This window comes from Gymnoscopelus braueri, assembly GCF_963280865.1.
Source record: "Gymnoscopelus braueri genome assembly, chromosome: 18".
NCBI classification, from domain to species: domain Eukaryota; kingdom Metazoa; phylum Chordata; class Actinopteri; order Myctophiformes; family Myctophidae; genus Gymnoscopelus; species Gymnoscopelus braueri.
Genome location: NC_137618.1, coordinates 35,640,834 through 35,657,400, shown reverse-complemented (window position 1 = coordinate 35,657,400; position 16,567 = coordinate 35,640,834). Strand labels below are relative to the sequence as shown.

At 38.6% G+C, this 16,567-nt stretch overlaps 2 protein-coding genes across 3 annotated transcripts; both read left to right on the top strand.

Moving 5' to 3' along the window:
- The first annotated feature begins 223 nt into the window (after positions 1–223).
- fap (fibroblast activation protein, alpha) lies at positions 224–12,300 on the top strand. Of its 2 annotated transcripts, XM_080457187.1 has the most exons (26): positions 225–534; positions 793–877; positions 1,598–1,690; positions 3,317–3,411; positions 4,042–4,116; positions 4,332–4,384; positions 4,490–4,562; positions 4,870–4,990; positions 5,075–5,229; positions 5,872–5,969; positions 6,100–6,229; positions 6,370–6,408; positions 6,493–6,591; positions 6,691–6,761; positions 6,837–6,890; positions 6,992–7,116; positions 7,570–7,620; positions 8,669–8,767; positions 8,871–8,940; positions 9,066–9,260; positions 9,457–9,511; positions 10,255–10,354; positions 10,809–10,867; positions 11,032–11,104; positions 11,223–11,296; positions 11,718–12,300. In XM_080457187.1, exons 1-26 carry the CDS (start codon positions 532–534, stop codon positions 11,817–11,819), a joined length of 2,247 nt encoding a protein of 748 aa, XP_080313313.1. In that variant the 5' UTR covers positions 225–531; the 3' UTR covers positions 11,820–12,300. The 2 variants fall into 2 exon arrangements, 1 of the variants encoding a protein (XP_080313313.1); XR_013934972.1 differs by lacking the exon at positions 11,718–12,300 and having other exon boundaries at positions 224–534; positions 10,809–10,911; positions 11,223–11,285.
- A 1,045-nt stretch (positions 12,301–13,345) lies between these two features.
- On the top strand, positions 13,346–15,484 carry gcgb (glucagon b; the record flags this gene model as incomplete). Its single annotated transcript, XM_080412693.1, has 4 exons — positions 13,346–13,475; positions 14,174–14,279; positions 14,905–15,066; positions 15,364–15,484. The coding sequence occupies exons 2-4, from the start codon at positions 14,185–14,187 to the stop codon at positions 15,482–15,484; spliced, it is 378 nt and encodes a 125-aa protein (XP_080268819.1). The 5' UTR covers positions 13,346–13,475; positions 14,174–14,184.
- Between the last annotated feature and the right edge of the window lie 1,083 nt (positions 15,485–16,567).

Sequence of the window (16,567 nt, the reverse complement as noted above, 5' to 3'; positions counted from 1 at the left end):
ATTGTTATACCGGAGAAAAAATAATTAATTAATAAATAAAGTCTCACACTGAAAATATGCCAAATTACATTACTTTAAAATATTTAACAGCTAAATATTTTACCACCACTGTAAAATGCAGTGGAATTCCTCTGCACATTATGTTGACTGTACAGTAGGTTGCCAGTGGGGAAAGAAAGCCACTTCCTAAAATCCTAGCAAGTTCAGCTCCCTGGAAAGTTGTGCTTTGGGCTGACTGACACCGAGGAGGCATCTCTGACTGGTATGAAGAATTTAGGTTCCTTTACGAAAGCATCTAGACTTGCAATCATGTCGTGACTCGTGAGAAGAAGTCTGGTTCAACTTTCGTCGGAGTTCAGTTTGATCATTAGAATAATTTATTTAAAGTATATACGTAGTATGTAAATTGTTTTTTTCTCAAGATTTCAACTTCAACTCTACGCGTCAGCGAGCCTAAAGGATTTAAAAAGACTGAGACCTTCACATGATCACATCCAGTCGACGTTGAATGTCGGTCACTTCATAAGAAATATGGTACAGTAATCAAACTAACCGTCCGAAATGTGTTCGGACGGTTATAAGTTATAATGTAATTAACTTTTAAACCACAGTTAAGTTATTTTTAATGGGAGAAAAGAAAAGAAAACTTACCTAGCAACGCCTATGCAACTTGGAAAGGAAATTTTTAATTTATAGCCTAGTCTATAGCCTACCACTGTGTCTGTGCTGGTCCGATCTATTCTCTTATTGACTTGTATTATAGGCTATAATGTGTCCCCTCACCTTTCCCAGGGCTGTGGCAAGGTGCTGTGGGGGGTGGTCGGGGTGGCTGTCGTCATCACGTTAATAGCTGTCCCGATATCAGTTCATCTCAACAGTAAGTTAATGGACACTAATTGTTATTAGTGTGGACGTTTTAACCACTTAAAACCCATATGGGTAACCGGAGTCCCCCAGGGCTCAATATTAGTGTGTTTTCGGTTTTCCGTTATTGTGGGGAAAGCTTTAGTTGAAAATAGCAGCTGGACAAGCTCACAATGCAACCTGTTGTGAGCTTGTCGATCTGCTATTTTCAGCAAAAGCTATCCCCACAATAAGGATGTTGGGGTTTAAGTGGTTAATATTCACACTTTTAATAGGACATCATAGGCTACTGTTGTGTTATTTTGGATGGAGTTTGATTAATCAGTTGACTGAGTTGAGTGTACAACAAACTTTTTACTTTGTCTAAATTGTCTTTATAGACCTATAGCCTATGTTTTAACAATTATAGCAAACCTACTTTTAGAAAGTAGAGATAAAGAGATTGGCCCTTAATCACCATATTTGCCTATATTTGTATTATCTTAATCGATGACAAGCATTTGCACAATGAACTTCAATAGGTAGATTATTCAAGTGGCGCCACCATGCGATTATATGGGGGACATACATCTCATCATGGTCTATTAGCACTTTTTCTAAATTTGAAAGGATTTTTTTTTTTGTTTTTAATAATAATAATTAAAAATGAAAAAAAAGATGCTGTGTACTATTAACTGCTTGTGAAAGGTGGTATGAAGTTAAATAACACACGCTGCATACCTTTATATTTCAGGAGCTGGCGGTGGAGACAAAAGGTCTTTCAACCTTACAGATTATTTCAACTACACCATTAGGTGGAGAGCCTACAACTTGCGATGGATATCAGGTAGCATTTTCAATCAAATCAATTCTAAGTCTAGTGGTTCTCAAACTTCTTCACCCATAAATTAATAGCCTATAGTATGTAGCCTATTTGGCCACAGACCCCCATCTGGAAATATTTTGTGCCAGGGACCCCCATACAAGATTTCTGTTTCAAAATAGTTAAAAAAAAAATATTCAAATATTTTCAAGATTATTTATATATATATATATATAATGAATTGTTTTAATAAAATAAATAAAATAAAATAAAATAATAAAATAAAAAGAAAAGCGATCTACAAGCTCACAACGAAACACAATTGTGACGTGAGAGCTAATTCAAGAAGGTTAGAACAGAAGGGCCCCCTCTCTGCCCCAACAGTTTCATTGTGGGCATGAGATCTATTTAGCCACTGCCATTTCATCTTATTATAGACCCCTAATTCAAATAATGCAAAGAGAATAAGTCAATAGTTTAATATGTGTAATTAAGGAAAAAGTGTAATGCACATCAAACAATAATAAAAACATTGTTTATGATTAACATACTGATGATTGCACTTGACTTGATATTTTTAGCATGGTTTTGGGCAATATTTGAAATTTCAGTTCCTTAGTCTCAGTTCTCTGTCTTTGGCAGAAAGTGTCTTTCCAAGTTCCCTTTCTTCATTTACTGTAGGTCTGTTCCCAAACTCATTCAACTGATGTCTTGTCTCATTAGATGTGGTTGAAAAATAGTAGTAGCTTAAAATAAATACAAATAAACACATAACACATGTGTACCATTGATATGCTGCCAGGGTCAATCCTGTGTTAATTCACACTGCCCCACTCATTTGTTAGTTTCAAGAGTTGTGGTTTCTGTTAAGGTGAACAAGTATTCGATGTTGATGAGAAAGTCTCAGACCATGTGTAAGGTATGCCAGTGGAACAATGAAAGAATGAAGGCAGCTATTAGCAAACATTACTTCTAGCTGTCTGTCTTGTCTTGCATCCTCACCTGATGCAATCATGTACGGGTACCAACACAACAAATCTCCTGCAACGTATTAATGAGCATGTCATCCTGACACTTTACGAGTCACCAAAATCAATCAAAAAAAATATTAAAAAAAAACATTGTGAATATTTAGGATAGATTATGTACACATTATAACCAAAATACAAAATGTGCCACGGACATGGACAAGTCTTGCCACGGACACATTTGTCCGTGTACGGACATGTTGATGACCCCTGTGACAGTATCATGGTCAGTATCATGTCAGTATCATGTCACACTGACATGATGCTGTGAAGATAAAAGGAATGTCCAGCACACGATACACTGCTCTCACGTCTTTTTTATTTTAACCAAAATGAATATTTCGCCCATGTAGGGCTTCATCAAGTTCTGACATGATGCTGACCATGATACTGTCACACAATGCTTTGTGAGAGGGCCCTGATGTGACAGGGCCTGATTGCCCTGTCACAGGGCCGTCATGGTAACACAGTAACACGGTAACATGACAGCATGTTACCATGACAGCCTGTGACAGGGCTGTCAGGCCATATTAAACTGCCGGCCATATTAAGCTGCTGTCTCCCTCCTGGGTGACAAACACCTGAACTTTGATGGTTTGACTATTGGTCTTTGTATCCACAGATAATGAATACCTGCATAAAACGGATGAAGGATCCTTAAACATCTACAATGTTGAAACTAAGGAGGAGTCCTTATTTTTGAGCAACACTACATTTGTAAGATATTTTTCATATATAATCATTTCAGTCAAAGTAGATTTAACCATTCATTGCAACAAATGGAATACAGTTAAACTTGGCATTAATGGCTCCGCTCTTGGGATATTCCCTACATTTTTGCTAAGCAAAATCAGGGAACACTAAGCAAAACCCCCCATAGGTTTACAAGAGCAGGTCTAAGCAATACATTGACAGATTTACTTGAATCAGCAGACATAAAATCACAATATATTTAAGCCTAGCCAGACTCTAATCAAAAGGTGGAGGCTGGGGTGGAGAAGACAGATTAAGCAGCAGCAGAAGTGTAGCAAGCAGCAAGAGAAGAACCTTGAGCTCTGATAAGAGTGTGGAAAAGCGTGACTGCTTAGTAATGGCCAGCAGAGCTACTGTATGAATGGAGAGTAGGAAAGCTAGGCTGATTATATATGTTTTTGGTTGTCATACTTTGGCTATAAGATAGGCTGATTGTAAACAATCAGCAGACTGACAGCCGATTACAGCTGAGACGTGTATGACTCCTGTGCCCTGCATGAACTAACCTTATGCTTCATGTCTTCCTTCCATAACTAAACTGCTTTTGTAAACAGCTGTATGCTACTGTTATTTTATTTTTTTATTTTTTATTAGGAGCAAGTGGACGCCACAGACTATATCCTTTCAGCTGATCATAAATATGTCTGCTTTGAAAGCAACTACACAAAGGTGAGACCAAAAAGCCACTGAACGTATTCCAGTATTTTTACATCAGTGAAAGTTTTCATATTGGATCAACTGTATACTGTATTATGTTATATTAATTCTGATGAAATATAAAGGAAAAAAAATAACTGCTTGTTTTACAATTATTGCATACTACTTCAGAGGTAATGTCTCAAGCTTCAAATAATGAATTACAATATTTGGTGGCAATCTAACAGAAATGGAGACATTCGTACTCAGCATCTTACACCATCTATGATCTGGAACGTTCGTAAGTAGGACTTTAAAACATTCACTCTCTAATAAACTGATAATCTTGTTTGTATGCTATGATGGATATGGACATGACACATTTCCAATTTATTTTTTATCCTAGAACATTTGTTACTCCTCTGAACATTCCAGAAGTTGTACAGTACTTTTCATGGTCATCAACAGGAAGCAAATTTGTGAGTGAAAATCTTCATAATCTCTTCAAATTAGACATATCTAGCCTTTCAATTCAACCAAACCATTCCCAGTAGGACTTTGATACTCTGTGAATAGCAATTGCAACAATTACAGGTATGGATACATTCAAATAGGTTACAATTCAATTGATAAGATCACATCACAAGATGCAAAAGAACGTCCCGTATAATCTGGTATATACTGTAGTTATATATACTACGGTAGCAAAGTGGATAATTTATTTTTGATATGTAACAATTGTGAAAAATAACTAAATTCAGTCTGTAACTGGAATATCTTTTCTAGGCTTACATTTGGAATTTCAACATTTATTTGAAAACCAGTGTTACTGCTGAACCCATACAAGTGACCCACAATGGAAAACAAAATCAAATTCAAAATGGTGTCCCTGACTGGGTATATGAGGGTGAGTAACAACACTGTTTTCATGGTACGGAGGGGAACATTCCAAGGATTGGTTCTGAAAATGTCTTTCCTCCACCAATTTCAGAGGAGGTGTTCGCATCATCTGAGGCAATATGGTGGTCAACAAATGGGAGGTTCTTGGCTTATGCAGAGTTCAATGATACAGACGTCCACACGGTGGAGTACTCCGTGTATGGATCAGGGCAGTACCCTACAACCGAGGCTGTTCCATACCCAAAGGTGAAGGGTTTCACTTATTTTCTGTCAGTCTCATCCATAGAATATTGTAGATATGAGTCATTAGGAACATGAAATGAAATGCAAACATGAATCTAGTCACAACACTCATCTACAGTAAGGTTAATTAATACCTGTGCCACAATTCATGCCCTGAAATGTACTTTTAGTTCTTCACAGGATATCTTTTAACCACTTGAGCCCTTGCATCCCTATTCTGGGGCTAACATTCGGCAAGAATAGCAGATCTACAACCTCACAACACATTGCGTTGCAACACGCTGTGAGCTTGTAGATTGGCTATTATCACCAAAGATAGTAAGGGCTTGGAGAGCAAAGGGTTTATGTGACATTTGTGAGCTCTTCAGATGGTAAAATAATATGATAATATAAAATTTGTATACAAACCTGCCACAGAGTAACACCAGGCGACAGACTCATGCACGACAGGTGGAAACAGAGTAAAACACCAGGCTATACACTGATTCATGACAGGTTGAAACGGAGAAACACACCAGACTATAGACAGATCCTAGCCTGATTATCAGATTGAAGCAGTCCACTCAGTGGAGTGGGCCTAGTATAGAGCCCTTGAGAATCCAGTCAACTCATTATAGTGTATAAAGTTTACTGTGTGTGATCTAGGCTGGATCAACTATTCCTACGGTGAAACTCTTGGTCGTGAATACAACAAACCCGTCACAACGCACGCAGGTGTATGCACCAAAGTCAATTACTGCTGGGTCTGTATATTGTTTTATTTTTGTCATCATCTACTTACATTATACTCCAGTGAACACAAAAAAAATATCACAGTCACTGATACGTGCAAAACCTGTCGCTCTCTGCTGTTTTGTTGTTTTTTCTCCTCAGTGATCATTTTTTGTGCTCAGTGACCTGGGTGACAGACCAGCGCCTCGCTGTGCAGTGGCTCACAAGGAAACAGAATTATGTGCTTGTACAGATTTATGACTTTGACGGCAACAGCTGGACAGAGAAGCAGGTAGTTGTCACCTCTGATGTTCCTCAGATAAGATCAACTGAGATGAAAGTGTTTAGAAACCAAAATATTGTCAATACTGTAGGTAAGGATTGAACTAGAATGGAAATGAGTGTCAACACAAGTGAATTAATTTGTTACAGAAATTTGAGCAAACAAGCAAGACGGGCTGGGTCGGCCATGTAAGTTCTTCTACAATAAGGCATGGGCATTATTAAAAGACAAGATTGTTCCTCTGTTATCTCTAAAATGTTTGTTGTTTTTAGTACGTTCCACTGCCCCTTTTCTTTGCGGAGGATAAACTCAGCTTCTACAAGGTTATGAGTGATACGTATGGCTACAAACACATTCATCATGTGAAGGATGTGAGTATTTACAAGCAGCCTCAAACAAGAAATACTGTAGCTTGTATCATAATTTCAGCTATTTGTATACTTATTACACAGAGGGTATTTTTTTTAAAGGGCACAGCGATGCCCATCACCTCCGGCAAATGGGAAGTCATCTACATATCCAAACTAACGGAAGATTCCATGTAAGTATAGATGCAGTGATTACATGCCACACTCTCAGAATAATATCTTCTAAAGACAACTTGACCTCTTCACAGATATTATGTAAGCAATGAGTACCAAGGAACACCAGGAAAGAGACACCTTTACAAGTAAGGAAACCGTACCTATGTGATGTCAAAGTATGTAGGGGTAATGTTTTTTCCTTGTGTTGAGAAACACTGACAAGACACGCTGTTTTTTTTTAAATCAGGGTTATGATTGGAAACATCCCTTCGACCCCCCAGTGCCTTACCTGTGACCAGCATGAAGACAGGTGTCAGTTCTACACAGCTTACTTCAGCTATGACGCCTCCTACTACCGAATGGACTGCTATGGTAAGTTACCCCTCCAGTAAAGATCTCCTCATAAACACTAACTCATCCATGGCCACTGTACAAGGAGAGCTGTGTGGTGGGCATTAGGCCTGTCACAATTATTACATACGCGTCGCATCGCGACGTTTTGAGCTTATAGACCGGCTATTTCCACTATTAATGTTTATTTTTAAGTATAAAGTAATTAAATGTGTGTTTTTTTGTCATATCTGCCCTGTGCAACTTTTGTTTACGAAAGCTAAAAGCCAAACAGAAATGTAATTTTTGTTCATAGTGTTCCATTAATTTTCAACGACAGAAACACAAATGTGTAATCGTGACAGCCCTAGTGGGCAAGAAGTGTGAGTGATAACTCCCCTGTCCAAACGAAGCTCTTTGCTCACCGCTGAGGCCACATATAGAGACATGAATCAATTCAACTGTTTGTGTATTCTCGGTTTCTGTTCTCAATAGGACCTGGAACGCCCCTCTTTATCCTCCGTGACAACAGAGGATCAGGTGCAGGTACACAAATGAAACCTTCATTTCATATTAAACATCATCTACTCTAACCTTTTTTTGGGCCAGTGTCCAATAGCCAGGACCATTGACGCCCCTCACACCCAATTAAAATGTATGCTTTATGCTTATTGATTGTTATTGTGTATTGTGTTGCTTAGCTTATATGATTTAGAAAACATCTAATCGCTTTTTCAAATATCAGATTAAACTGGACTGCTAGCTTCTACCATCCACTGATTTCATCTACTGGTTTCCAGTAGACTTGAACAAAAATGTGGCAACATTAACTTCAAACAATGCACTTTGTTGAAATCACTTTTGCTATCGTTTGTTGCTATAAGTTGTTGATAAATCATCCATTTTCCTGTACACCAACTAAAAACTGTGAATGGCTCTCCCTGACTTTATCACTCAAGCAAGCTCTGCAAAGAGAGATTGCTATTGCTCACAACTATCTGCTTAAGTGCACAAGAATGTAATGGATATCTGTATTTAGACTGCACAAAAGGGATCAGGTGAAAGTCAGTTCTCATGCTGCGTTTCCACATAGCAGCGACCAGCACCGCACCACACCACGCCTTATGACCTCGCACAGTCTTGCACGGCCCAGCACCCAAAATATCTCTCGTTTCCATAGCACAATAGTACCCCCTCTCAAATCCACAGGTATAGCAGACTCCGGTCATTGACACTGTAATGTAGGTACATCGGTAGAGAACATTGCTTCTTGCCTAACAATGTAATGTAGACAAGTGGAACATTGTCCTTATATACAAATGCAATACAGTCCTCACTTTAGTTTACAGAAACATCATGACCACGGCCAATCAGTAGCAAGCAGCATTACACATCACTGGTTTGGCCCTGCCTCAAACCACTCTGAAGTGGGGCCAAAATTGTCACCCTTTTCGGCCCTCTTCGGCCCCACTGAGCCCACTTTGGTCCGGGTCCTTGTATATGGAAACGACGGCACAAGCAGGTGGTGCGGTGCAGGGACTGGTATGTGGAAACGCAGCATTAGGTTCTTAGGTGTTTTACTTGATCTTTTCAGAGCTCACAGTTCTCGAAGACAACAAAGAGCTGGAAAGTGTTCTAAGTCAGTTCCATCTGCCGACTATGCAACGCGGCACCTTAAGGATCGCAGGTTTCGGTGAGACAAACCATTTTTCAATGTTTGAATCAAGTTGAATTTGAAGTTACTGGAAATATCCAACTGGTTGTTGTTGAACAATTCCTAACCTGCATTCCAACAGACCTTTGGTATCAGATGATGTTGCCGCCGAATTTCAAAAAGAACAAAAAGTACCCCCTCCTGATTGATGTGTAAGTAAACAAGGCACCTTTAATTGAGAGACACAATTTTAGCCTGCCTCTCGACACCATGTCACAATTCAATTCAGTGGACTTATAGCCATGCATTCTGGATAACGCACTGCTTTCATGTGTAGGTATGGTGGTCCATGTAGTCAGAGGGTGGACTATCGTTATAGGCTGAATTGGGGTTCCTACCTCGCCAGTACAGAGGGCATCATTGTTGCCAGTTTTGACGGTAGAGGGAGCGGTTACCAAGGTGACAAGATCATGCACTCTATCTACCAGCGCCTTGGCACGTACGAAGTGGAAGATCAAATAACAGCCGTGAGGTAACAGGCATTTGAACATCCATGTCAAACACCTGTTTGTCATAAGACATTTAAACCCTGCTTTTACCCTTCTATGATTGATTATACGTTGGGATTCCCATCCCTGTGAATGCAAAGTGCAATACAGAGAGGATGCAAGCACAGTTGATGTAAAAAAGTTTTCATTCATTATTTTCCTGTGTTGTTTTGCCACTAGGAAATTCATCGATATGGGTTTTATAGACCAAAACAGAATAGCTATATGGGGCTGGGTAAGTTGAATATTGTGTCCCATTGCAGTCTGTATTTCTTAGCGCTAATATATATTGTCACTGTCGGCAGAAACCTTTTACAGTATGTCCAAAACCATTACTTTTCAGGAAATAGAAAAATAAAATAAAATAAATAAAAAATAATCATTGTTCCAATTGATCCAATGTAATTTAGTATTATTTAGTCACAAGCACTTTATAGAACCAAGACACGTAGTGCATGCACATTATTTGTCTGCAGGACAAATAAAGATGAACTTGAGCTCAAAATAAAAAATTGGAGAAACTTTTAGATCGTTCAAGATCTGAAGAAGACGATCGAAACTTTGTTTGTCCAATAGATATTTACAACGAGGAGCTATATTCCAGTGTGCGGACTAAAATTATTATCTCATTAAATATGTATAAAATCCACAGACAGACTTAACCAACATTTCAAGTTGGTGTTCCTATTTTGGCCATGTCATTATATAAAACCTTTTAAAAAATGTTTACAAAATTGTGAAAATAGTAGATCTACAAGCTCACAACACGTTGTGAACTTGTAGATCGGCTATTTTCACTACTTTTGTGCGACACTGTCATATGATAAGTATAAAATAGGGTATTAATTTATAAAAAAAAATCTGAAAAGATGAAATATGGAGATACAAGGTCTCTGCCTGACAGCGACGATACTCTGCTGTCGACTAGTTTAACGATGTTGATTAAAGCATGAATTGATTGAATCGTATGATTTCCAGTCATATGGTGGCTATGTCGCGTCCATGGCCTTGGGGGCAGGAACTGGACTTTTTAAGTGTGGGATAGCAGTAGCTCCAGTATCCAAGTGGGAGTACTACGGTAGGTGGGAAGTCATGCCATACACTATCACCATCTATAAATCAGCGCTATAACCCAGTGGTTCTCAAAGTGTGGTTCGGAGACCCCCACGGGTCCTTGAGGGGGTTCCAGGGGGTCTCCAGCATTTCTTCACGATTCTTTTAAATAGCCGATCTACAAGCTCACAATGCATCGCACCGCGACACACTGTGAGCTTGTGCTCACAACATAACATTTTAAAATAAATCCTGCATGGGGGTCCCTGGTACGACATATTTTCAGATGGCGGTCCACAGCCAAATACATATTCATCTGGGGGTCCTTGACATGAAACAGTTTGAGAACCACTACTATATGCTCCTATGCTCAGTAATTAACTACTCAAACAACATCTCTCCAAAAACATTATTTCCAACTGTTGAACTAGTTTTTGTTATCATTGTGATAAAATGACAAGCTGGATTTTCTTTTGCAGACGCAGTGTATACCGAACGATACATGGGTACGCCCACAGAGAATGCCGACGCTTACAAGGTAGAGAACGGCGAGAAACACTGTACTTGATCACAAATAACATGGTAAAATGTCATACAACTTTATTTCAGTCTTGTCAAAGTACCCTTTTTTTTTATAACAAACAATAAGTTTGTTTTACAAATACACAGCTATATTTTTCTTCGTCATTTTTCATTCAACAGAACTCTACGGTGACAAGCAGAGCAAAACATTTCAAGTCAGTGGATTATCTGCTGGTTCATGGAACAGCTGATGGTATGTTGACTCCTCCCTTTACAGGATGAATCACTTCTTGAGTTCCTGGAAACATTTGACAAATGGATGAGCTTTCATGTTCTAACCACGTAATCTAAAAACACTTTCTTTCCTGTAGACAATGTGCATTTCCAGCAAGCAGCACAAATCTCCAAAGCTCTGGTTGAGCAGCAAGTGGACTTTGAGGCAATGGTAAATATTGGCTCAGGGAGATGCACTAATATTGGCCTTGAAGGTGTTGATTGGACAAACAGTGAAATGGACAAAACAGCACTCTTCCAGCAATGAATCTACTGTGCATAATACTCCACAGTGTACTGTATAATGTTGATTACCTTTTAAAAGTCACTTCAGGTATAGTGATTAAGAGATGAGATAATATAACCACTTTAACAACGGCATCTCTATTTTGGGTCATTATAGACTAATACTTTTGGGGAAAAAATGAAATTGAAATTGAATGCGTCGCATTGTGAGCTTGTTGATTGGCTATTTTTTTCAAAAAATGTTTTGGTTAATATCAACGAGGGGAAACATGGTTAAATGTAGAGAGGTACAGTACTGTACGGTATGTGTGCATCTGTAATCTAATGAAATGTTTGGCTCATTGCAGTGGTATGCTGACAAGGACCATGGTCTTGGAGGACCAGCCTTAAAGCACGTCTACACCCACATGAGTCACTTCCTGCAGAAATGCCTCGTCAATCCCAAGTAGATGTGAAGACAGCGATAGCATTTACAGTATACTGTCTACTGTGTCTATACTTGCGTTGTTCTTTTTTATATCCTTTTTGAGTGCAGGGGTCCATTAGACCATTAGGCTTCAGTCTGTACATTTTTGTAGAGGTTATGTATATTCAAATTGATTGTACTGTAAGTGAACATTTGTACTTTATGTGGAACGTTCGATCAAATATGTGATATTTTAAGAATATGTATATATATCGACACCATTGCATGCATTTATGTCTGTAAGCCTTTTAAGTGAACATGGCCTGTGTGAAATAGTTTGAGCATACAGTTTGTGACATTATATGGCACGGAATTAGTTGTTATAGGATATAATGTGTGGTCAAATTAAACTACAGTATAATGAAATGTATGTATAATTAAAACGTTTACAGACAAAGAAGTGTCTGTAAACACAAAAAGGTGTTTTGTTTTACAAGTCAAATACATTAACATTTTTATGCGAATGGGAATGTCTCTTATTTACTGCATAAACATACACTGCAAGTGGCATAGAGTAACCATATGAAAACTAGTGTCCCTATTCTGGGCTTGTCAAAATAAGTAAAATAGCATATCTACAGGTACAGAATGTGTCGCATTGAGACACGTTGTGAGCTTGTAGATCCGCTACTTTTGGATAAGAGATTTGTTGGTGTAGAGGGAAAAAAGGAGGGGACCAAGTATAGGGGCATAGAGTAACCATATGAAAACTAGTGTCCCTATTCTGGGCTTGTCAAAATAAGTAAAATAGCATATCTACAGGTACAGAATGTGTCGCATTGAGACACGTTGTGAGCTTGTAGATCCGCTACTTTTGGATAAGAGATTTGTTGGTGTAGAGGGAAAAAAGGAGGGGACCAAGTATAGGGGCCCCCGGCCAATAAAGAATGTATGGTTTAAGTGGTTAAATATGATCATATATTACATGCAGCTTTATAATTCTCACAGTTTTAATCATTTTATAATGCATTATAATAACTTATAATGGATTATAGTGTAATTATACATGGCTACTGTACATATACTGTAAGTGGTCATTGGGTGTTTTAAATAAAGTATTAAGGACACTCCTAGAGATGTAGACAGAAACGTTTTTTTCTCAATTTCCTTAAATGTAGTAATGTCTTCTGATTTCAGGTAAATTGTGAATGGAGGCAACTGGGATTAAAGGGCAAGCTAGTGAATCTTCCACAGTCTCTGTTTTAGCTCTGAGAGACAGCAAGCATCAAGCTAAGCAAGCAAATTAACTTTAAAAAAAAAGAGTATTTGTCAGGGTAGAGGTCATGTTTGATTTTGTCACCTCAAGTAACAGCTTTTACCTTTCAGATATTTCCACCTTTTTTTTTCCTTTAAAAAAAAATAAAAAGTCAAATGCATCAAGTGGACTGAGGTGGAAGCTGACTAATGGATCGAGAGTAACAGAGGATACGTTGAGGGGAGGAGGGGGGCTTTGGGGGATGAGGGGGGTACCACTTGGGATTCTGCCACCCAGCTCAACTATATAAGCCTCACCAGACCAAGAAGGGACCATGAAACCAAACGGCTCCAGAACGCCAGGGACAACAAGCGCACCGAGATTCTCCGTACCGCACCTTGGCATCCCGTTCTTCCTGCACGCTCAACCAGAAAGGAGCCCCAGGTGAGAATCTTCAAACCCCTTTTTCCTCACCATCACTCAGTGGCATCTGGGTACGATTTAACCCTTTCGATCCGGGAAAGCATCTGTCATTTTAGATTTCTTTGGCTATTCAAAAATAGCAGATATACAAGCTCATTGTGCGGCACCGAGTGCCGCGCTATGAGCTTGTAGATCTGCTATTTTTGAAAAAATCTTGAAAATCTTTGAATACGTATGTTTTAAAGCGAACATTCGTTTAGTTCCAGGGACCTCCAGAAGCAAAGATTTGAGTTACAAATGTCCGCTTAAAAAAGAAAATAATCTAATATTTGCACAAATTTTCATGATTTAAAAAAAATAGCAGATCTACAAGCTCATAGCGCGGCACTCGGTGCCGCGCTATGAGCTTGTATATCTGCTATTTTTGAATAGCCCAAAGGAATCTAAAATGACACAGATGTGTCCCTGGATTGAACGGGTTAACCACTTAAAACTCTGTTACTTGGACCGCTTTTTCCTGTCTACACCAAATCCCTTCGCCAAAAATTGTTGATCTGCAAAGCTCACTACACATCGCTCACTACACATCGCTCACTACACATCGCTCACAACATGACGCGTTGTGAGACTTGTAGATCTGCTATTTTTGGCTAGTGTTCCCCACCCAGAACTGGATTGTCACCTGTGCTCTCTTCCGTTTGGTTTTTTTCGTTCTTCAGAATCCCAGACAATGAAAAGCGCTCACTCTTTAGCCGGGCTCCTACTGCTCATCATCATCCAGAGCAGCTGGCAAGTCCCAGACCAGGACACAGACGAGAACTCCAGGTAAGACTTTCTCCAATCAGCTTTCTGCCATTCACACACACTGTAGACCTGGCACGCTGGAACTTAGATGCCGAATACAAACTTTACACAGTCTTATTCTCAAAGTAAAGTAAAAGTGTTCTTACATTAAAATGATAATAAACCAAGTAGATGTAAAAGTAGAATATAATAATTGACTTGAGTAAGAGTAAGAATGTATTTAGTGAAAAGATAACTCAAGCACAGAGTTACTTCATATGATCTGATTTGTTTAATTAATCAGAAAGTATAAGTGCTTGTTCATTAGAAATAAAATCAATTTGGCTGAAGTCTCTGTGAGACAATAAAGCAAAGAGAATGCATATTTAATTAAAAACTAGAGTGGAAAGTAGCCAAATTATTTGAAAAATGTTACTTGTACTGCTTATATAATAATAATAATCTTCACAAGCACACTTGAGTTAAAGTGAAAAGTATGTTGCATTAAAACTTTTGCCTAGTCAGTGGTGTGTGTGTGTGTGTGTGTGTGTGTGTGTGTGTGTGTGTGTGTGTGTGTGTGTGTGTGTGTGTGTGTGTGTGTGTGTGTGTGTGTGTGTGTGTGTGTGTGTGTGTGTGTGTTTGTGTTCTAATGTGTGTTGATTTGCAGCCTATCGTCAGATGACTCTATGTTCAGCGATCCCAGAGAGCCGTCAAACATGAAGAGACATTCAGAGGGAACGTTCTCCAACGACTACAGTAAATACCTGGAGACGAGGCGAGCACAAGACTTTGTACAGTGGCTTAAAAATTCAAAAAGAAACGGATACGGGTAGGTGTTTATTCATTTTTCTTCTGACAGGACTTGTTTAGCCTTCTACAAAGTAAAATCCTCAGCGGTCATTTAACTCTAAGTGAAAATATGGACCCCTAAGGTTCCAGCAGAATTCACAGAATTAAATTATTTTAAATTATTTTAGTGTGCACACTATGCAGCAAGAATTGCAGGTCATCAATAGGAGGACCATTGATCAGACTGTTGCGTTTCATAATAACTTGTTTCTCTTGTTTTTTTGTGTTACTAGAATAAAGAGTTTAGTTGTAAACGTCTCTATGTCTGTTTTCACAGTGGTCCCACTAGACGCCACGCAGATGGCACCTACACCAGTGACGTGAGCTCTTACCTGCAGGATCAGGCAGCCAAGGAGTTTGTGTCTTGGCTGAAGACCGGCCGGGGCAGACGAGAGTAGAATCCACAAGATTCAACAAAGAACCACCACTCACTGTCTCCTGACACATCCAAAAGAATAAAACAAATCATTTTACACCCAGTCTGTGCCATTCTATGTTTTTCTCTGGTCATGCTATTAAATTCCTCTCATTATAATAGTCCCTTTGTTAGTCCTCACTGAAGGAAGGGTTGTCAACTAAAATGGAATAGTTTAAATCGTGTAGCACCTATTGACACTGTGTGAATTAAGAATCCAGGACCAAGCTTACATCGTTACTGGATAGGCTAAATGACTTTATTATTCATACAAAGTCAGCTTTAATTTCCAATACTAAAATATGCCATTAAAGGTGCTGTGATATTTTTTTAATATTTTTTAGTTTTTTGTTGAAAGGTAAAGGCTTTATTTCTCATAGCAATCATTGCTATAGAGTGTTTGTTTAGTAACGGTGGTCTCTTGGCTTTTCATCTCTTTAGTAAAGAGAAATTACATTTTCAGGTGGGGTGCCAATTTCATCCAATCAGGAGAGATAACCCCACAAAGACAATTTACCAGCTTCAGTTTTATAGTGTTCCAGTTCCAATTTTGTCTGCATATTTATTTTTTGTCTCATCACTCAACACACCAATTTCATATATTTGTCCTGTATCCTGTAGTGTATAAGTTCTCTCCCCTGACTGGAAAAAAATTGGTATCCTGACCTGAAAATGTATTTTCTATTCACTAAAGAGCTGGAGAGACAGGAAACACCTGTTACGGAAGAAACACCAAAGCAATGATTACTATAGAGCTATTTAACACACACAAAATAGAAATAAATACAGTATACCTTCATTGCTGCTATGTACACTTGCAGACACACATTTGTTCCAGGTTTGCAGACTCTTCTGCTATTCAATAAAGAAAAGAGTACCTGCAATCTCTGAGAGCAATGTTTAATAAATATAGAATTGTTAAACATATAATATGACAATGCAATAGGATGCACCCAGCAAGAATAGAATGTAATTGGAGGTAAATGATGACTAGAGAGTAAATGTGGATATTTAAATAGCAGCCTGCATAGTTGTTTTTTTGACCTATTTGTACTGTAAATACAAA

What these genes read in the sequence shown, in the direction of transcription:
- fap (XM_080457187.1), top strand. An exon ending in AGACGGGCTGGGTCGGCCAT is followed by an intron (nt 6,409 to 6,492) that starts GTAAGTTCTTCT and finishes TGTTGTTTTTAG; the next exon opens with TACGTTCCACTGCCCCTTTT. An exon ending in AAACTAACGGAAGATTCCAT is followed by an intron (nt 6,762 to 6,836) that starts GTAAGTATAGAT and finishes ACCTCTTCACAG; the next exon opens with ATATTATGTAAGCAATGAGT.